The sequence below is a fragment of the Oncorhynchus keta genome, chromosome 31 (assembly GCF_023373465.1).
Source record: "Oncorhynchus keta strain PuntledgeMale-10-30-2019 chromosome 31, Oket_V2, whole genome shotgun sequence".
Taxonomy (NCBI): domain Eukaryota; kingdom Metazoa; phylum Chordata; class Actinopteri; order Salmoniformes; family Salmonidae; genus Oncorhynchus; species Oncorhynchus keta.
In genome coordinates, this window is record NC_068451.1 from 16,443,415 (window position 1) to 16,465,396 (window position 21,982).

Here is a 21,982-nt window from a genome sequence, read left to right on the forward strand (position 1 = left end):
TTGCCCCTTACTCAAATAAATGGTTTGTCATCCTACAAGAAACTGCAATGACTCCAGACCCAAGGTGGTCCTCTCTCTCATGAAAGTGGAGGTGGGTGAAAACCCTGGATGATCATCAAGACTCTTGGAAAGAATGTTATGGTAGAACCAAGAAAATGACCAGGAGGTTCAGAATGGATGGACCCACTAAACACTGCATTCCACAGAAGAACATCATACCAACGGTCAAGTATAGAATTGGAGTGGACCCAGTGTGATGGTTTGAGGATGCTTTGAACTGCCTCCAGGACCTGGACGTGGTATGAAGGAGATGGAACCATGAATTCTGCTCTGTATGGGTTACAGGAGAATGTCAGGCCATCCGTCGGTGACGCCGAAGAAGAATACAGCTGGGTCCTGCACAGCAAGACAATGATCCAAAACACACAAGGTGGGTTCTACAGGAGATGACCCCACTGAGATGTTCTAGGTTACAGAGGACTTGAAACACCACAGTTCATGCTTGAAATGGACCCACTGGTGTCGCTGAGCTAAAGCAGTTCTGCATGGAAGAGTGTGACAAAACTCCTCCCACAGGTTACCCTCTACGTGAGAGACTGGTGGTCCATCACCCACACTACCAGGTGTGAAACAGGGAAGTTTGGTTAGTAATTTTCAGTAAACAGACAACCTAAAGAAAGTTATTGACCTGTAAAGGATGAGAGAGAAACAGAAACGAGAAAAGTTAGAGTAAGAATGTAATTATTGAGAGAGAGAAAGAGCCGGTTCCTTTAGAGCTCAATATTAGGTTTTGGCTCGCTCGATCGCTCGATAACGTCCGTCGCTGTCAATTTTGAAATCAAAAGTATCTTAAGAGCTAGAATGGCCCTCTGTCTGAGACAAGAGAATGAGAGAACAAGAGAGGAATAGAGAGAACAAAGAAACGAGAGAAAATTCTCTCCGAGAGAGAAGAGAGAGAGAGAGAGAAGGAGAACGAGAGAGAGAGAAGGAGAGAGAAAGAGAGAATGTGAAAAACGAAAGAACAAGAGAAAGAGAAAGAGAAGAAAGCTCTTCGAGAAATAGAAGAGAGAGATGAATGAGAGAAGAAACGAGAGAATAGAGGCAATGAGAGAGAGAGAGGGAAATGAGAAACGAAGAAACAGAGAAAGAAAAGAGAGAAAACGAGAGGAAACGAGAAACGAGAAAAACAAGGAAGAGAAAGAAACGAAGAAGAAAGAAACGAGAGAAGAAGAAAGAAGAAAGAAGAAGAAACAAAGAAAGAAACAAAGAAACAAAAGAAAGAGAGAGACGAAGAGAGAGAGAAAACGAGAGAAAGAAAGAAAGAAGAAAGAAACGAAGAAAGAAAGAAAGAAGAAAGAACAAGAAAAAAGAAAAAAGAAAGAAAACAAAGAAGAAAGAAAGAAAAAAGGACGAAAAAGAAAGAAAGAGACGGAAAACGAAAGAGAGAGAATAGAGAAAACAGAGAGAGAAGGAGTAGAAGAAGAAGAAAACGAGAAACGAAAACGAGAAAAACGAAGGAAACAGAGAAGAGAAAACGAGAAGAAACAGAAAACGAAAACGAAGAAAACGAAGAAAGAAACGAGAAAAAAGGAAAACGAGAAGAAAGGAAACGAAAACGAAGAAACGAAAGAAGAAGAACAAAGAAGAAAGAAAAACAAAGAAGAGAAAACGAGAAGAGCAGAAGAAAGAACGAGAGAGAAAGAAAGAGAAGAAAGGAGAGGAAGAGAAGAAAGAAGAAGAGAGAGAGAGAAGAACAAGAGAGAGAGAAAGAGACAAGAGAGAGAGAGAAAGAGAGAAAGTAAACAGAGAGAATAGAAGAGAAGATAGAGATAGAGAAAACAGAGAAGAGAAGACGAAAACGAAGACGAGAAAGAGAAAGAGAGAAAGAGAGGAAGAAGAGAAACAAAGAGAGAAGAAAGAAGAAGAAGAAGAAAGAAGAGAGAAAGAGAAAGAGAAACGAAGCCAGCGAAAAACGAGAAGAGAAAGATGAAGAAAGAGAGGCAAGAGAGAGAAAAGAGAGACGAAAACGAAGAGAAAGAGAACGAAAAGAACAATAGAGAATGAGAGAAGAGAACAGAAGAAAGAGAAGAAAGACGAGAGAAAGAGAGAGAGAGAAACGAGAGAAGAGAGAGAGAGAGAGAATGGTAATGAAGAGAAAGAGAGAAGAACGAGAGAGAGAGAGAGAGAAGAAGAGAGAAGAAGAGAGGAAATGAGAGAAGAAGCAAAAGAGAGAGAGAAAGAGAGAGAGAGAAAGAGAGAGAACGAGAGAGAACGAGAAAAGAGAAAGAGAGAAGAAAGAAAGAGAGAAGAAGAGAGAAAGAGAGAGAGAGAGAGGAGAGACGAGAGAGAGAGGAGAAGAGAGAGAGAAGACAGAGAGAGAAAGAGACGAGAGAGAGAGAAAGAGAGAGCGAGAGAGAGAGAGAGAGAAGAGAGAGAAGAAACGAGAGAGAGAGAGAGAGAGAGAGAGAAGAGAGAGAGAGAGAAAAGCGAGAGAAGAAAAGAGAGAAAGAGAGAGAAAGAGAAACGAGAGAGAAGAGAAGAAGAGAGAGAGAAGAGAGAGAGAAGAAGAGAAAAGAGCAGAGAGAGAAGAAAGAGAGAGAGAGAGAGAGAGAGAGGAGAGAGAGAGAGAGAAGAGAGAGAGAGAGAAGAGAAGAGAGAGAGAGAAGAGAACGAGAGAGAGAACGAGAGAACGAGAGAGAGAACGAGAGAGAGGAGAACGAGACGAGAGAGAACGAGAGAGAGAGAGAAGAGAGAGAAGAGCGAGAGAGAGAGAACGAGAGAGAAAGAGAGAGAGAGAGAGAGAAGAGAGAGAGAGAGAGAGAGAGAGAGACGAGAGAGAGAGAGAACAGAGAGAGACGAGAAGAGAGAACGAGAGAGAACGAGAGAGAGAGAAGAGAGAGAACGAGAGAGAGAAGAGAAGAGAGAACGAAGAGAGAGAGAGAACGAGAGAGAGAGAGAGAAAACGAGAGAGAGAGAGAAGAAACGAGAGAGAGAAGAGAGAGAGAAGAACGAGAGAGAGAGAGAGAACGAGAGAGAGAGAACGAGAGAGAACGAGAGAGAGAACGAGAGAAGAGAGAGAGAGAGAGAGAACGAGAAAGAGAGAAGAGAGACGAGAGAGAGAGAGAGAACGAGAGAGACGAGAGAGAGAACGAGAGAAACGAGAGAGAGAGACGAGAGAGAACGAGAGAGAGAGAACGAGAGAGAGAGAAAGAGAGAGAAACGAGAGAGAGAAATCGAGAGAAGAGAGAGAGAGAGAGAGAGAGAGAGAGAGAGAGAACGAGAGAGAGAGAGAGAGAGAGAGAACGAGAGAGAGAGAGAGAGAGAACGAGAGAGAGAACGAGAAGAGAGAGAGAGAGAGAGAGAGAAAGAGAGAGAACGAGAGAAACGAGAGAGAGAGAGAGAACGAGAGAGAGAGAGAGAGAGAGAGAGAGAACGAGAGAGAGAGAGAGAACGAGAGAGAGAGAACGAGAGAGAGAGAACGAGAGAGAGAGAAACGAGAGAGAGAGAGAACGAGAGAGAGAGACGAGAGAGAGAGACGAGAGAGAGAGAGAGAGAGAGAACGAGAGAGAACGAGAGAGAGAGAGAGAACGAGAGAGAGAGAGAAGAGAGAACGAGAGAGAGAACGAGAGAGAGAGAACGAGAGAGAGAGAACGAGAGAGAGAACGAGAGAGAGAGAGAGAGAACGAGAGAGAGAACGAGAGAGAGAGAGAACGAGAGAGAGAAGAGAGAGAGAGAGAGAGAGAGAGAACGAGAGAGAGAGAGAACGAGAGAGAGAGAGAGAGAGAGAGAGAGAGAGAGAGAGAGAGAGAGAGAGAGAGAGAGAGAGAGAGAGAGAGAGAGAGAGAGAGAGAGAGAGAGAGAACGAGAGAGAGAGAGAACGAGAGAGAGAGAGAGAGAGAGAGAGAAGAGAGAGAGAGAACGAGAGAGAGAGAGAGAACGAGAGAGAGAGAGAACGAGAGAGAGAGAGAACGAGAGAGAGAGAGAGAGAACGAGAGAGAGAGAGAGAGAAGAGAGAGAGAGAGAGAACGAGAGAGAACGAGAGAGAGAGAGAAGAAGAGAGAGAGAGAACGAGAGAACGAGAGAGAGAAGAGAACGAGAGAGAGAGAGAGAACGAGAGAGAGAGAACGAGAGAGAGAGAGAGAACGAGAGAGAGAGAGAGAACGAGAGAGAACGAGAGAGAACGAGAGAGAACGAGAGAGAGAGAGAGAACGAGAGAGAACGAGAGAGAGAACAAGAGAGAGCGAGAGAGAGAACAAGAGAGAGCGAGAGAGAGAGAACAAGAGGGAACAAGAGAGAGAAAGAGAGAACAAGAGGGAACAAGAGAGAGAACAAGAGAGAACGAGAAAGAGAGAACAAGAGGGAACAAGAGAGAGAGAGAAGAGAAGAGAGAGAGCGAGAGAGAGTGAGAACAAGAGGGAACAAGAGTGAGAGAGAAGAGAAGAGAGAGAGCGAGCTCGGTAACGGAACACGTTCCTCTCCTGGGAGTGTCCTAGAACCAGGTTAGAGAACATATCTCCCTTTAGGGAAGGCAGACATGTCAGGTTCAGGTTCCTACAGTTATTTATGTGAATGGTGTGCCCTTCTCTTCAGGTGTATGTTTGCTGAGATAAGACCAGGAAACGCATTGGGAAAAGGCAGCTCAGGAAAAACATGAGGAACAGGATTGAGTTAAGACTACAGGAAAAGTTCTAGAAACAATCTATATAGAAAAACATCAGGAACAGGATTGAGTTAAGACTACAGGAAAAGTTCTAGAAACAATCTATATAGAAAAACATCAGGAACAGGATTGAGTTAAGACTACAGGAAAAGTTCTAGAAACAATCTATATAGAAAAACATCAGGAACAGGATTGAGTTAAGACTACAGGAAAAGTTCTAGAAACAATCTATATAGAAAAACATCAGGAACAGGATTGAGTTAAGACTACAGGAAAAGTTCTAGAAACAATCTATATAGAAAAACATCAGGAACAGGATTGAGTTAAGACTACAGGAAAAGTTCTAGAAACAATCTATATAGAAAAACATCAGGAACAGGATTGAGTTAAGACTACAGGAAAAGTTCTAGAAACAATCTATATAGAAAAACATCAGGAACAGGATTGAGTTAAGACTACAGGAAAAGTTTGAGAAACAATCTATATAGAAAAACAAAAGCACAGGAAAACATGTTAGGAAAAACCTTTAGGAAAGCGATAGAAAGATTTAGACAGCTTAGGTGCAGTGCAGCATTCCGAGAGGACTGGGAAAACACTGGGATAGTTAAAGAATTCCCACCGTTAACGGCAGAGCATAGGGGAACTAATGATAACACTGAAAAGTTAAAAACAGATTACTCATCGTTTGTATCTAGACTGGAAAGTCAAACTGGTCAATATAGTTTCTTTCTTTCATTCTTCCTGCTTGTTTTCTTTTATCTCATTCATTTTATTGTTTTAAATACACTTTCATTCAAGTTTTTTATTTATTTAATAATATGTGTTTTTATAGTGGGCAGATCTCCAATTCCAGCCCTAACCAACATTCCAGACTGCCTCCATTCCAGAAGAGAAAACAACAGGACATTAAACTGGGTTCACATATTAAACTGGGTTCACATATTCCAAAATCTTCCAACATAACAACACAACATTTCACCATAAAGAAACCATCAAACCACAACCACACATACAGCCAGTGATACAACCTAATGGCCCCCAGACACCAGACTACAGACAACAGACAAACAATGATAAACGACAGGATAATGAAAAGCTAATATGATGGTGGGACTGAGAGGGTAATTTAAGACAATGTGTTACTGGCTAGTCACATGATGTTAAAGAGATATAAAGTGATGTGACAACAATTATTATATTATTATGTGTTGTGTAATGTTGGTCAACATCTTTGTATAATAGATCATTTGAAGGTTTTATAGAGATGTATTGAACTGTGTGAGCCAAGGATTTGGGGGGGATTTTTGGACTTAAAGAGAGACACACGTAGACATAAGGGACACACACACACATCCTCTTACCTGCATGGTGTGAAAGCTTCGTGTCTTTTCGAAGTGGAACTCTATGTCAACGCTGCCCTGCCCCAGAGCCTCTCTGCTCCAGCCCAGGTAGTCATACCCCGGCCACACCCTCAGCTCCTTGGTCTCTGTGAAGTCATTCCCTCCTAACACACCGTCAAACAGCTGGCCCAGGCCTCCGAACTGAACCCTAAACTCATACATACAGTACACACACATTATTACACCGTTATACATGTACTGTACACATGCCAAGGCATACACAGTCATACATTGTACATGTGACATGCAGAGACATGCACACACCCACATCCAGACATATACAGAAGTACACACACACACACACACACACACAAACCCCTGTGTCTCAGCAGACACACACACAGTATATAGGTCTGGGTTGCGTCAAAACCATTAGCTCACCCGCTATGAAAACAGTTGTGCCCCATTAAAAAGGTATATGTGAATATAACCTCCCTACTTCTCCTCCATCCCTGGACAATACAGTCTGGAAACAGAGTACAACTCCCTCAGCAAATAAAGTCTGACTCCAGATCATTTCATTCTTATTCGATTAGGTGGACAGAGAAAATAAACATTGGGTAGAGGAGTTGTTTCGTGTGTGTGTGTATGACAGACTAAAGCCATTCACTACTAACAGATGGGATGAGTCCAGGAGCAGAGCAGCACCGGAGGGGGTCTACAGGCCATGTTTCAGCAGGCCATGTTTCAGCTAGCTACTGGTTCCTTTATATACTCATCCATATTTTACCAGGTAGGTTGGCTGAGAACACATTCTCTTTTACAGCGACAACCTGGGGAAAAGTTGCATTTGTGTGTGAACCAACTAAAGCCAACGGAGGATGAAGACCAATCTCAAGTAGCCAGCCAATACCCACAGAGCTGAGAGAGGAGGATGATGACCAATCTCAAGTAGCCAGCCAATACCCACAGAGCTGAGAGAGGAGGATGATGACCAATCTCAAGTAGCCAGCCAATACCCACAGAGCTGAGAGAGGAGGATGAAGACCAATCTCAAGTAGCCAGCCAATACCCACAGAGCTGAGAGAGGAGGATGAAGACCAATCTCAAGTAGCCAGCCAATACCCACAGAGCTGAGAGAGGAGGATGAAGACCAATCTCAAGTAGCCAGCCAATACCCAGAGCTGAGAGAGGAGGATGATGACCAATCTCAAGTAGCCAGCCAATACCCACAGAGCTGAGAGAGGAGGATGATGACCAATCTCAAGTAGCCAGCCAATACCCACAGAGCTGAGAGAGGAGGATGAAGACCAATCTCAAGTAGCCAGCCAATACCCACAGAGCTGAGAGAGGAGGATGAAGACCAATCTCAAGTAGCCAGCCAATACCCACAGAGCTGAGAGAGGAGGATGATGACCAATCTCAAGTAGCCAGCCAATACCCACAGAGCTGAGAGAGGAGGATGATGACCAATCTCAAGTAGCCAGCCAATACCCACAGAGCTGAGAGAGGAGGATGAAGACCAATCTCAAGTAGCCAGCCAATACCCACAGAGCTGAGAGGAGGATGAAGACCAATCTCAAGTAGCCAGCCAATACCCACAGAGCTGAGAGAGGAGGATGATGACCAATCTCAAGTAGCCAGCCAATACCCACAGAGCTGAGAGAGGAGGATGATGACCAATCTCAAGTAGCCAGCCAATACCCACAGAGCTGAGAGAGGAGGATGATGACCAATCTCAAGTAGCCAGCCAATACCCACAGAGCTGAGAGAGGAGGATGATGACCAATCTCAAGTAGCCAGCCAATACCCACAGAGCTGAGAGAGGAGGATGAAGACCAATCTCAAGTAGCCAGCCAATACCCACAGAGCTGAGAGAGGAGGATGATGCTTACCCTGACTCTACGCTGCCATCGTAGGTGGAATCGTTGAGGTACACAGGTGAGCCAGACAGGTGCATCACATGACCCACTGGAGCTGTGTACACCAACAGGCCATCTGAGAGTCAGAGAGTCAGAGAGTCAGAGAGTCAGAGAGTCAGAGAGTCAGAGAGTCAGTCAGTCAGTCAGTCAGTCAGTCAGTCAGTCAGTCAGTCAGTCAGTCAGTCAGTCAGACAGACAGACAGACAGACAGACAGACAGACAGACAGACAGACAGACAGACAGACAGACAGGGAGATTAAGTATATAGAGAGAGACTACATTAATAATATACACTTTAATAAGATACAGCATATATAATCTTTACCATCGCCTGGTCAGCTACACATGAACTACATACGTTGGTTAAGCCTGTGTTCAGGAGATGAGAAACACACAGGCAGAGCAGACATCTCTCCAGTGAAACATTAGACCCTCTTTCCCCCAGTCAGCCTGTATGGCTAATCAGCATGTTCTCCTAACACAGGTCTGAAGTCACTCACTGTAACTACCTTCACCTTCAGCGCTCACATCCATAATAAACACAGCATTTACAGAAGGGGGAGTGTGTGCGTGTTTGTGTGCGTATGTATGTGCGTGTGCTGTCTGTACATGTGTGTCAGTGTGTGTGGGGACATGGGCTCAGTCCCATTGGGGTCTTGCACAATAAACAAACCACATAGCATACCCGTTCCCGCCACAATGTAAAACGTGATGATGGAACAGGAATGTGTGCCGGAAATGTGTCTGCCATTTCTGTGAATCTGCATGTTATAGTGTTAGTGGTTCCAGAGACAGAAACCTCTCTAACAGACAATAATTCCAGGAAGATAGTCAGTCTATCCCCAGAGAGACACACAGAGGTTGAGTCTTAAATGACACCCTATTCCCTATACAGTGCACTACCTTTTACCAGAGCCCTGTTCAAGGAATAGCTAGTGCCATTTGGGATGCATCCAGATGCAGTGGCCCCAGGCATTAAGGCTCAGCACTAGGCTTGATTTACAGCCAGTCAGCCAGCCATTGTGTGAAGGGAGGAGGACAGAGAGGAGACGTGACCCACCCATAAACACAGTGTAATTCACTGGTGCTCTGTGAGCACTGAACCTACCATCTATCATCCTCTGTGCTGTAGTGTCACTTCTCTGTGGTAAAACTGGATGGTTTTATCTCCGGCCAAACCAGACAGTAAATTAAAAGTCATGGTGAGTGAATCCTATGACCATATCTGCAGAAATACGTGCTTGAAGACACATAATCAGCCTTATTTCTCAAATCTAGAAAACAGACTGTAAATTCAAGGTGACACACAAGGTGACACACACGCATCTAAGGATGGTGAAGTCGTTGGCCATCCCCCTAAGTGTCTGGAGTGCAGACAGCAGAGATATGTGTAGACACAGAGTGATGTCTGCTATGCTGTGATCTTTCCAAAGGCATTCTTTTCAGTGTCTGTCTGTATCCACTTTACACTCTTAGGAAAAAAAGGTTCTGGATAGAACCAAAAAGAGTTCAGAACACCCTCGTGGGTCCACCTAAGGACATCGTCTCCCACACATCCATTTATGCATCCTCACAGACAGACAGACAGACAGACAGACAGACAGACAGACAGACAGACAGACAGACAGACAGACAGACAGACAGACAGACAGACAGACAGACAGACAGACAGACAGACAGACAGACAGACAGACAGACAGACAGACAGACAGACAGACAGACAGACAGACAGACAGACAGACAGACAGACAGACAGACAGACAGACAGACAGACAGACAGACAGACAGACAGACAGACAGACAGACAGACAGACAGACAGACAGACAGACAGACAGACAGACAGACAGACAGACAGACAGACAGACAGACAGACAGACAGACAGACAGACAGACAGACAGACAGACAGACAGACAGACAGACAGACAGACAGACAGACAGACAGACAGACAGACAGACAGACAGACAGACAGACAGACAGACAGACAGACAGACAGACAGACAGACAGACAGACAGACAGACAGACAGACAGACAGACAGACAGACAGACAGACAGACAGACAGACAGACAGACAGACAGACAGACAGACAGACAGACAGACAGACAGACAGACAGACAGACAGACAGACAGACAGACAGACAGACAGACAGACAGACAGACAGACAGACAGACAGACAGACAGACAGACAGACAGACAGACAGACAGACAGACAGACAGACAGACAGACAGACAGACAGACAGACAGACAGACAGACAGACAGACAGACAGACAGACAGACAGACAGACAGACAGACAGACAGACAGACAGACAGACAGACAGACAGACAGACAGACAGACAGACAGACAGACAGACAGACAGACAGACAGACAGACAGACAGACAGACAGACAGACAGACAGACAGACAGACAGACAGACAGACAGACTCACCGTTCCACAGACAGCCATAGAGCTCAACTCGTAGACAGACGCTCATGACCCGGTCTGCCAGGGGGTAGAAGCGGACATAACGGGCAACAATGGGTGGACCCAGGTCCTTCAGAACCACATCATAGGTGTTCTCATTCCCAGACACCACCTGGGGGGTGAGAGGGGGACAGTCAAGAGTAGCATGGAGACCCATTGAATAACCATGAATAGCATAATTAAGCATTTAGATGTGAAAAAGCAACACGGACATAATGGAATACAGAAATGGTAGTGAATGAATGATACATAAAAAAAGGGCTTTAGGAAACTAGTGAGATTCAAGGATGCTGTGAGTGGGTGGCTGAATAAAAGGTTTGTATAAGACACAAATAATGGAATGAGTCAGAGAAGCAGAGCCAAGGGGAGAGAGAGATACATTAGATAGATAAAACACACACACACACACACTTGTCTTTACCTCCTGCCCCCAGCGGTCCTTCCAGGTGATCCAGGTGCGTCCGTCTCGGGAGTAACGGAGCCGGTAGCTGCGGGCAAACTCCCGGCCGTGCCCATCGGCATGGCGACCCTGGGTACCCACCAGAGCCAGGAAGTGCAGCGAGCGCAGGTCCACCTGGAAGAGAGAGAACAAGACGTCTTTAGTCACTGATCTAAGGTCAGTTGTAATGTAGTGCTCTGACCCTCAGCCCATCCTGACCCTCTACCTCCAACACAGGGAAACTAGGGAACTTCTACCTTGATTAAATTAAACACAAACTAGAACCCAATGAAATGTGAGTATTGGCAGGATGAATCCACCTCTCGCCAATGGAAACAGAGAATCCTTCACATATAGTATGTGGTTGTAGCCCATGTCTGACCTGGAGGTACTCTGAAGCACTGGGGAACACTGCTCCTGCAGGACACCACGCACCATCTCCCTCTCCTGTACTCAACCTGGGGGATTATTCAATTAATTATACATTTATGGATTCCATAATGAGATCAATCTGGATAGAATATAACTTTGTCATCCAAACTATCCAAACCACAAATACTTCTTACAGAGACCACAATAACACCCAGACACATATCTTCTTGTCAACTTTGTTGAATTGATTGATAATAAAGTTATACTACAGTTGATCGCGATCCCACTGAGGTCAACCTACCATTCACAACACTAGGTCATTGACACTGATGGAGGGAGGGAAGGGGAGATAGTTGGGGATAGAGCCAGGCAATGCCTCACTGCATCATACAGTACATCAGATACGAGGGAGGGATGGATAGATGAAGAAAGGGAGAGAGAGGCAAACCAGGCCTGTCCATGCTACATCAGCCAAAATGATTCATATGAAAGATCACTGACGTGCAAAAGGAGACAAACTGTCCAAGTCCTCTACCCCCCTCTATTCCCCCCTCCATCACCCTATTCCCTCTTTCTCACTCTCAGACCAGCCAAGTCCTCTACCCCCCCTCTATTCCCCCTCCATCACCCTATTCCTCTTTCTCACTCTCAGACCAGCCAAGTCCTCTACCCCCCTCCCCCCTCCATCACCCTATTCCCTCTTTCTCACTCTCAGACCAGCCAAGCCCTCTACCCCCCCTCTATCCCCCTCCATCACCCTATTCCCTCTTTCTCACTCTCAGACCAGCCAAGTCCTCTACCCCCCCTCTATTCCCCCTCCATCACCCTATTCCCTCTTTCTCACTCTCAGACCAGCCAAGTCCTCTACCCCCCCCTCTATTCCCCCTCCATCACCCTATTCCCTCTTTCTCACTCTCAGACCAGCCAAGCCCTCTACCCCCCTATCACCCTATTACCCCCAGCCAAGTCCATCACCCCCTCCATCACCCTATTCCCTTTTCTCACTCTCAGACCAGCCAAGCCCTCTACCCCCCCCCCTCTATTCCCCCTCCATCACCCTATTCCCTCTTTCTCACTCTCAGACCAGACAAGTCCTCTACCCCCCCCTATTCCCCCTCCATCACCCTATTCCCTCTTTCTCACTCTCAGACCAGCCAAGCCCTCTACCCCCCCCTCTATCACCCTATTCCCTCTTTCTCACTCTCAGACCAGCCAAGTCCTCTACCCCCCCCCTCTATTCCCCCTCCATCACCCTATTCCCTCTTTCTCACTCTCAGACCAGCCAAGTACTCTATCCCTTCCTCCCTCTCTCCATCTAACATGCTGCAATCCAGCTGCTTTCGGACAATATCAGTGAGCACCTCCCTAAGATCACACACCAGGCTTCCTCCCTCCCTCGTTCCATCCCTCTTTCAATATCCCCCTCCATCACAGTGGCGCCCATTTTCCCTACTTCTCTCTCTTCCCCTCTCTCTCTCTTTTCCCATTTCCCTCTCCCTCCATTATTCTCTCTCTCCCCCATCCCTCTCTCTCTGTCTGTCTGTGGTGTCTCTTTAAGGGGTTGGGGCTGATCACCTCCACATGAACTGACAGTCAGCCAGCAGACCCAGCCCAGACACGGCAGGCTAAGAGAGACATGGAAACTGAGGCACACACACACTCTGTGGATGTCTAGTAATAGACCATGTCAATCTGCCTTGTTTAACAGATAGGCTGGTCATGTAATATCATGACCTAATGTGCTATAAAGAGACACGCTGGCCACAGCCTTGTATTGTAATCTAATAGTCTTCTCCTGTGTGATTTAAACATGGTGACAACAGATGACAGACATACTCAACGGTAGAGAGATACAGACCCAGAACCAGACATGAATAGAGATAATGTAATTGCACACACACACACACACACACACACACACACACACACACACACACACACACACACACACACACACACACACACACACACACACACACACACACACACACACACACACACAGGCACTCACACACAGGCACTCACACACAGGCACTCACACACATGCAAACACATTTTGTATACTCTATTTGCACTCTCCACAGTCAAGCATTGAGGTACAAAGGACCCAAATATGTCAAAGGTCGCAGAGTCTTAGAATCATGGAAACCAGAAACACTTCTCCTCCACAGAGATCAGCTACTATAACAGCTGACACAGAGCTACACAGGCCAGCTGCTGGGCTTTTTCCCTTTGGAAGGTATGCAATAACACACACACACACACACACACACACACACACCGACATACATACCTGCCGTGTTTGGCCTCAGTAGAGTCTGACCAGGCGCTGGAAGCAGTGATGTCAGAGTCAGGGATGGTGCCATCCTCCATCCCCAGGGCATAACGACACTGAGCTGCATGTATGTGGCCGTGCGTGTGTATGTGGGTTCGTGTTTGTGTGTGAGAAAGGGAGACATAGGCAGAGGGGGGCAAGAATGAGATAGAGACTATATAATATAATTCATCATGCCTGTCATATTGTATGTACAGAGATGAGGTAGTCATTCAGAAATCATGTTAAACACTATAATTAAACACAGAGTGAGTTCATGCAACTTATTATGTGACTTGTTAAGCAAATTTCTACTCTTGAACTTATTTAGGGGTAGAGGGCAACGATTATGATTTTTCAATGCCGATACCGATTATTGGAGGACCAAAAAAGCCGATACCGGTTAATCGGCCGATTTAAAAACATTTTAAAAACCATTGTATTTTTAATAATGACAATTACAACAATACTGAATTTACACTTATTTTAACTTAATATAATACATCAATAAAATAAATGTAGCTTCAAGTAAATAATGAAACAATGATCAATTTGGTTTAAATAATGCAAAAACAAAGTGTTGGAGAAGAAAGTAAAAGTGCAATACGTGCCATGTAGGAAAGCTAACGTTTAAGTTTCTTGCTCAGAACATGAGAACATATGAAAGCTGGTGGTTCCTTTTAACATGAGTCTTCAATATTCCCAGGTAAGACGTTTTAGGTTGTAGGAATTATAGGAATAGGAATATTTCCCTGTATTATTTTTTTATTTAACCTTTATTTAACTAGGCAAGTCAGTTAAGAACAAATTCTTATTTTCAATGATGGCCTAGGAACAGTGGGTTAACTGCCTGTTCAGGGGCAGAATGACAGATTTGTATCTTGTCAGCCTGGGGTTTGAACTTGCAACCTTCCGGTCACTAGTCCAACGCTCTAACCACTAGGCTACCCTGCCATTTATATTTCATTAACCTTTGACTATTAGATGTTCTTATAGGCCCTTTAGTGTTGCCAGTGTAACAGTATAGCTTCCGTTCCTCTCCTCGCTCCTCCCTGGGCTCGAACCAGCAACACAACGACAACAGCCACCATCGAAGCAACGTTACCCATGCAGAGCAAGGGGAACAACTACGAGAAGGCTCCGAGCAAGTGACATTTGAAACGCTATTAGCGCGCGCTAACTAGCTAGCCATTTCACTTCGGTTACACCAGCCTCATCTTGGGAGTTGATAGGCTTGAAGTCATAAACAGCGCAATGCTTGACGCACAATGAAGAGCTGCTGGCAAAACGCACAAAAGTGCTGTTTGAATGAATGTTTACACGCCTGCTTCTGCCTACCACCGCTCAATCAGATACTTAGATATGCTTGTATGCTCAGTCAGATTATATGCAACGCAGGACACGCTAGATAATATCTAGTAATATCAACCATGTGTAGTTAACTAATGATTATGATTGATTGTTTTTTATAAGATAAGTTTAATGCTAGCTAGCAACTTACCTTGGCTTACTGCATTCGCGTAACAGGCAGTCTCCTTGTGGAGTGCAACGAGAGAGAGACAGGTCGTTATTGCGTTGGACTAGTTAACTAAGGTTGCAAGATTGGATCCCCGAACGGACAAGGTGAAAATCTGTCGTTCTGCCCCTGAACAAGGCAGTTAACCCACCGTTCCTAGGCCGTCATTGAAAATAAGAATGTGTTCTTAACTGACTTGCTAGTTAAATAAAGGTATAAAAATTACATTAAAAAGAATATTAAAACATAAAAAATATATATATTTTTTTTAAATCTGCAAATCGGCGCCCAAAAATACAGATTTCCCGATTGTTATGAAAACTTGAAATAGGCCCTAATTAAACCGTCCATTCCGATTAATCGGTTGACTTCTAATACAGAGACTAGAGGACAGAATAGAGCATTCTACTATCATACATTATACTATCATACATCAGGAGAAACATGATAGCTACATGTACATCCACGCCCCCCATATCACTGATGCTGTCAGTGATATGGGGGGCGTGGATAACTGATGCTGTCAGGGATATGAGGGCATGGGGGTGGGGTGGATAATGATGTCAGTGATATGGTGGCATGGTGGCGTGAGGGAGATAATGATGCTGTCAGTGATATGGTGGCGTGGGGGTGGATAATGATGTCAGTGATATGGTGGCATGGTGGTGAGGGAGATAATGATGCTGCCAGTGATATGGTGGCGTGGGGGTGGATAATGATGTCAGTGATATGGTGGCATGGTGGCGTGAGGGAGATAATGATGCTGCCAGTGATATGGTGGCGTGGGGGTGGATAATGATGTCAGTGATATGGTGGCATGGTGGCGTGAGGGAGATAATGATGCTGCCAGTGATATGGTGGCGTGGGGGTGGATAATGATGTCAGTGATATGGTGGCATGAAGGCAATAATGATGCTGTCAGTGATATGAGGGTGTGGGGGGTTATTAATGATGTTGTCAGTGATATGAGGGCATGGGGGGTGATAAGGCGGGAAGTTCTAACTCAGTTGCTGTCAGTGAGTCAGTGGATAGGAATGTGGGGTTGGAAGATAAACCCTCACACATACCCCCTACACCCTCACACGGACAGGCCTGTTTCATTACATCATTGCCAAGCTGCCAATAAAACTCTCTCTCTCCAGGCCTCTACGTCTCTTTTTACTCCCCTCTCTGTCATTGCCCTCTCTGTCTCCATTGGCTTTCTTCCCACGCTCCATCTCTCTTTCTCCCCCTTTCACACACATGGTGGGTGTTTCCCTTCCTTTATTCACTCTTCATATCAGTTCATATCCCGGTACTAATGGGCTATTTCCTCCTATAAAAGACGTGTTGTTGCATCACCGCAGCAACGGTGTGGAAATAATAACCATATGGATCAAATCAGATGACAACAGTGTGTGTGCATGTGTGCGTGCGTGAGACAGATAATTCACTGTCTGCTGATGCCCTGGAGGTGACAGAAAACGGCAGCTCTGGTTTCACCTTGTGGAGTTTAATTTTCTCTACTCTCTCTCTATTCCTCCCCTCCCCTCTTGCTCTCTTTGTATAATTGACAGGTTGATAAGCAGCATGTACATTAGTGAGGTTGAATACCTGAGGCTACCTGCTACCATCTCTCTCCTGTAACAAATGGCTGCCTAGGAGACATGGACCTGAAACATAATCGTCTGCTGATAGCTGATGGACAGACTTAAGGCACACATCCAAGAATGTGAGGAGAATGTAGACAAGAGAGGGGCAGAGAGGGCGAGGGATGGAGGAGGATAGGGCAATAGGTAAAGCCAAGATGGAATTGTCTGACATTTCTGAGGGGGTGCCTGTGAGATCTTGAATGGAAGGTAAAACACACTTTCCCATGTTGTGACTCAAATTGTATTAAACCTGGCCGATTGGTCAACGATCATCAATCCCTAGACCGTCTACTATCTACCTTGGCTTTAACTAGGTAGGTTATTGAGAACCCATTCTCTTCAACAATAACGACCAATCATATTCTAGGGATCTGATTTGACCTTAAACAGCCACTTCCTGTCTAACATCTGACCTCTTACCTGGTTTAAAGTGCCACTCGTGGTCATCCGCAGCCGACAACGCCACCAGGACGATGGTAACCACGATGACAGGCAACAGACGCAGCTCTGGGGTTGCCATGGCACCAGCAACACACCCGGTTACCTGTCCGGAGTCACGCTGACAACCACAGGCATACCTGAGAGAGAGACAGAGACAGAGACAGAGAGAGAGACAGAGAGAGAGACAGAGACAGAGAGAGACAGAGAGACAGAGAGACAGAGAGACAGAGAGAGGAAGGATTAGAAGATTTCAGAATGCATGAATAATTAATTTTGTAACATGAAAGACAGAATACGAGAGAGTAGGAAGAATGAGAGGTGATAATTTCTGTCTAAATGTCAGGTCCATTCTAGTAGATACAGTAGTAGATCCTCTATACATCCACACGGTGTGTCTTGTAGATACAAATAACTCAATTCAACACAACAAAATACAACAAAACAGACCAGTGGGTGGGGTTATATCCTGCCTGGTTGGCCATGTCCGGGGCTATCGTCGGACGGAGCCAGTGTCTCCCGACCCCTCCTGTCTCAGCCTCCAGTGTTTATGCTGCAAAAGTTTGTGCCGTGGTGCTAGGGTCAGTCTGTTATATCTGGAGTATTTCTCCTGTCTTATCCAGTGTCCTGTGTGAATGTAAGCATGCTCCGTCTAATTGTCTCTCTGTCTCGGTCTCTCTCTTCTCTCTTTCTCTCGGAGGACCTGAGCCCTAGGACCATGCCTCAGGACTACCTGGCATGATGACTCTTTGCTGCCCCCGGTCCACCTGGCCCTGCTGCTGCTCCAGTTTCAACTGTTCTACTTGCGGCTAAGGAACACTGACCTGTTCACCGGATGTGCTACCTGTCCCAGACCTGCTGTTTTCGACTCTCCCTCTACTGCACCTGCTGTCTAACTCTGAATGATCGGCTATGAAAAGCCAACTGACATTTACTCCTGAGGTGCTGTCCTGTTGCACCCTCGACAACCACTGTGATTATTATTATCTGACCCTGCTGGTCATCTATGAACATTTAAACATCTTGGCTATGTACTGTTACTATCTCCACCTGGCACAGCCAGAAGAGGACTGGCCACCCCTCAGAGCCTGGTTCCTTTCTAGGTTTCTTCCTAAGTTCCTGCCTTTCTATGGAGTTTTCCCTAGCCACCGTGCCTCTACATCTGCAATGCTTGCAGTTTGGGGTTTTAGGCTGGATTTCTGTATAGCAATTTGTGACATCGGGTGATGTAAAAAGGGCTTTATGAATACATTTGATTGATTGATTGACTCGTGGCACCACAACACAGACACCATTGGCTTGGTTTAGATCTGTTGTTGCACAATGAACCAATCAAAGGTGGTATAATTAGCCTAGCCAACATTACTTAGTCCTTCAGCATTCAAAATGTCAATCATGTCATTTCCAAATCCCTTATTGCAAACTCCTCCTCAAGCGCTAATTGGCTTAAACATAACAGCAGGGATGTTTCGAGATAGAGAAAAACAGTAGTAAATACAGTGGGGCAAAAAGGTATTTAGTCAGCCACCAATTGTGCAAGTTCTCCCACTTAAAAAGATGAGAGAGGCCTGTAATTTTCATCAAAGGTACACTTTAACTATGACAGGCAAAATGAGAAAGAAAATCCAGAAAATCACATTGTAGGATATTTTTGAATTTATTTGCAAATTATGGTGGAAAATAAGTATTTGGTCAATAACAAAAGTTTAACTCAATACTTTGTTATATACCCTTTGTTGGCAATGACAGAGGTCAAACGTTTTCTGTAAGTCTTCACAAGGTTTTCACACACCATTGATGGTATTTTGGCCCATTCCTCCATGCAGATCTCCTCTAGAGCAAGGATGTTTTGGGGCTGTTGCTGGGCAACATGGACTTTCAACTCCCTCTAAAGATTTTCTATGGGGTTGAGATCTGGAGACTGGCTAGGCCACTCCAGGAACTTGAAATTCTTCTTGCGAAGCCACTTCTTTGTTGCCCGGGTGGTGTGTTTAGGATCATTGTCATGCTGAAAGACCCAGCCACGTTTCATCTTCAATGCCCTTGCTGATTGAAGGAGGTTTTCACTCAAAATCTCACGATACATGGCCCCATTCATTCTTTCCTTTACACGGATCAGTCATCCTGGTCCCTTTGCAGAAAAACAGCCCCAAAGCATGTGGTTTCCACCCCCATGCTTCACAGTAGGTATGGTGTTCTTTGGATGCAACTCAGCATTCTTTGTCCTCCAAACACGACGAGTTGAGTTTTACCAAAAAGTTATATTTTGGTTTCATCTGACCATATGACATTCTCCGAAACTTCTTCTGGATCATCCAAATGCTCTCTAGCAAACTTCAGATGGGCCTGGACATGTACTGGCTTAAGCTGGGGGACACGTCTGGCACTGCAGGATTTGAGTCCCTGGCAGTGTAGCTCTTTGGTCTTGGCCATAGTGGAGTTTGGAGTGTGACTGTTTGAGGTTGTGGACAGGTGTCTATTATACTGATAACAAGTTCAAACAGGTGCCATTAATACAGGTAACGAGTGGAGGACAGAGGAGCCTCTTAAAGAAGAAGTTACAGGTCTGTGAGAGCCAGAAATCTTGCGTGTTTGTAGTTGACCAAATACTTATTTTCCACCATAATTTTCAAATAAATTCATTAAAAATCCTACAATGTGATTTTCTGGATTTTTCCCCCTAATTTTGTCTGTCATAGTTGAAGTGTACCTATGATGAAAATTACAGGCCTCTCATCTTTTTAAGTGGGAGAACTTGCACAATTTGTGGCTGACTAAATACTTTTTTGCCCCACTGTACATGTAGATCATTCATCAGATCACATAGCCAGAAATGGACAGATAGAGAAATAGAGGAAGGTAACAGATATATTTGAGATGATTGACAGTCCAGCCTGTGTATCAAACCTACAAGTAGAGGGGCTAAGTGACACACAGACAGAGAGACGAGCGGGACAGGACAGGCAATCAATCCTTGGTCCTTTAAATGGTGGAACATTAAAAAGTGGATTTCAGAGCCTCATTCTAAACATGATTTCTATGGGTGGTGTAGTCAAAGAAATATAATTCATTCAAGTTCTAATTCATTCTACTTCTATGGTTGTAGTTAGGCATGTATCAGACACAGAAGGCAGTAGCCCGAGCATGAAAAAGTGGATTTCAGAGCTCCCTTCTAAACACTGTTTTTCTGGGTGCTGTAGCTGTAGGACTGGGGCCTGATAGGGTGGATAGGGTGCTGTAGTAGTTAGACTTGGGCCTGATAGGGTGCTGTCGTAGTTAGACTTGGGCCTGATAGGGTGCTGTCGTAGTTAGGCTGGGGTCTGATATGGTTCTGTGGTAGTTAGACTGGGGCCTGATCGGGTGCTGTAGTAGATAGACTTGGGCCTGATAGGGTAGATCGGGTGCTGTCGTAGTTAGACTGAGGCTTGATAGGGTGCTGTAGTAGTTAGACTGGGGCCTGATAGGGTGCTGTAGTAGTTAGACAGGGGCCTGATAGGGTGCTTTAGTAGTTAGACAGGGGCCTGATAGGGTGGATAGGGTGCTGTAGTTACCCATCTACGAGACACAAAAGGGCTTGTCCAGTAGTTTTACTGGTGGGTGGTTAATGATTGGGGGTGACAGGGGCAGGGAGGGGGAGACAGCTGGTAGGGGAGGGGGTGTAGAGGAGTGGCCTGGGGTTCCTGTGGGCTTTCTGTGTTTGGACTTCAGCTCTGACTTCACTGGCACAGACCGACAGCTGACACACAGCTGTAGGGACACAGAGGAAGGGGAGAGACAGTGTGATGGACAGAGGGAGGGAAGAAGAGGGGTATGAAGACAAGTGAAAAGTGGAATCATAGGCATAGAGAATGGAAGAGAAGGATGGAACGAAGGAGCGGTCCAGATGACATGGATGACATAGTAGAAAGAGTGTGCGTGTGTGTGTGGCACAGAGGAGATTTCAGGGATAGCCAGTGCAGCTGTCCAGAACAAGAGACAGGCGCTAGGCAACAGATACAGGGTGCAAGTGTTCAGAGAGGGAGAGAGAGTCGACAGCTTGTTTTGAGGAAACACCAGAGCCTTCCAAACGAGTGAAGCAGTGTGTGTCTTGCTTTGCCAGATGACACCATTTTGAAATATGTCTCTTATAGGATTCCAGTAACTCTAAGCATGCAGAACCAGAGCTGAGAATCTTCCTCCGCTGGCTTGTCCACTATGTCAACAATCCTACACAGTCACCACGGTAACCACTCCACATCGTAAACGAAAATGATCCCTGTCACAATCAATAACAATGTACTTGACAAATGTTACAACAGATAAAATACTTTTACTGACCAGCGACCACAAAACTGGATGGAAACACAAACCTTAGGTTCTGAAGAAAATGCAACCAAATTAAATCCCCACTAACCAAAACCAACATTATGTTTGGCATAGACAGTCAAGTGTTTTTGAGGAAGTGGAAAAACAAGCCGCAGTGTTTAGGGAGAAGCTAGCGAGGGAAGCGAGGCGGAGCCCATAGTGTTTAGCTAACCATCCATCTCCCTCCACTCACATGATTTGTCCAGACTAATCCAGTGCTAATGAATGGTTATGAACAGCTGTCCCACCACACAACAATAAAACAGACAGAGAGAGAGGAGGGAATGAGTGAGGGAGGGAGAAGAAAGGCTCTTGTAAAAAAAGTATGCTTCAGAGAAAGTTTGACAAAAGAGTTTGGATTCCTTTTGGCACTGCAATGTCACATGACAATCACATTGTAATTTGCATTCCAAACTATACTGGGAAAAAATATAAAACGCAACATGTAGTGTTTATCCCATGTTTAACGAGCTTAAATAAAACATCCCAGACATTTTCTATATGCACAAAAGGCGTCTCTCTTAAATTTTGTGCAC

General features: G+C 45.2%; 1 protein-coding gene across 4 annotated transcripts in view; it reads right to left on the reverse strand.

Annotated features, from left to right (window-relative positions):
- Positions 1-21,982, reverse strand: part of LOC118364072 (epithelial discoidin domain-containing receptor 1) — an 83,424-nt gene that overhangs the window by 37,763 nt on the left and 23,679 nt on the right. For all 4 annotated transcript variants that reach the window (XM_052489770.1, XM_052489771.1, XM_052489769.1 and 1 more), the window contains exons 2-8: positions 17,085-17,242; positions 13,497-13,599; positions 11,214-11,289; positions 10,814-10,966; positions 10,357-10,504; positions 7,896-7,998; positions 6,022-6,208 (exon numbers count right to left, since the gene is read on the reverse strand). In XM_052489770.1, coding sequence (XP_052345730.1) covers positions 6,022-6,208; positions 7,896-7,998; positions 10,357-10,504; positions 10,814-10,966; positions 11,214-11,289; positions 13,497-13,599; positions 17,085-17,184 — 870 coding nt within the window. In that variant the 5' untranslated portion in view covers positions 17,185-17,242. The remainder of the gene's footprint in view (positions 1-6,021; positions 6,209-7,895; positions 7,999-10,356; positions 10,505-10,813; positions 10,967-11,213; positions 11,290-13,496; positions 13,600-17,084; positions 17,243-21,982) is intronic.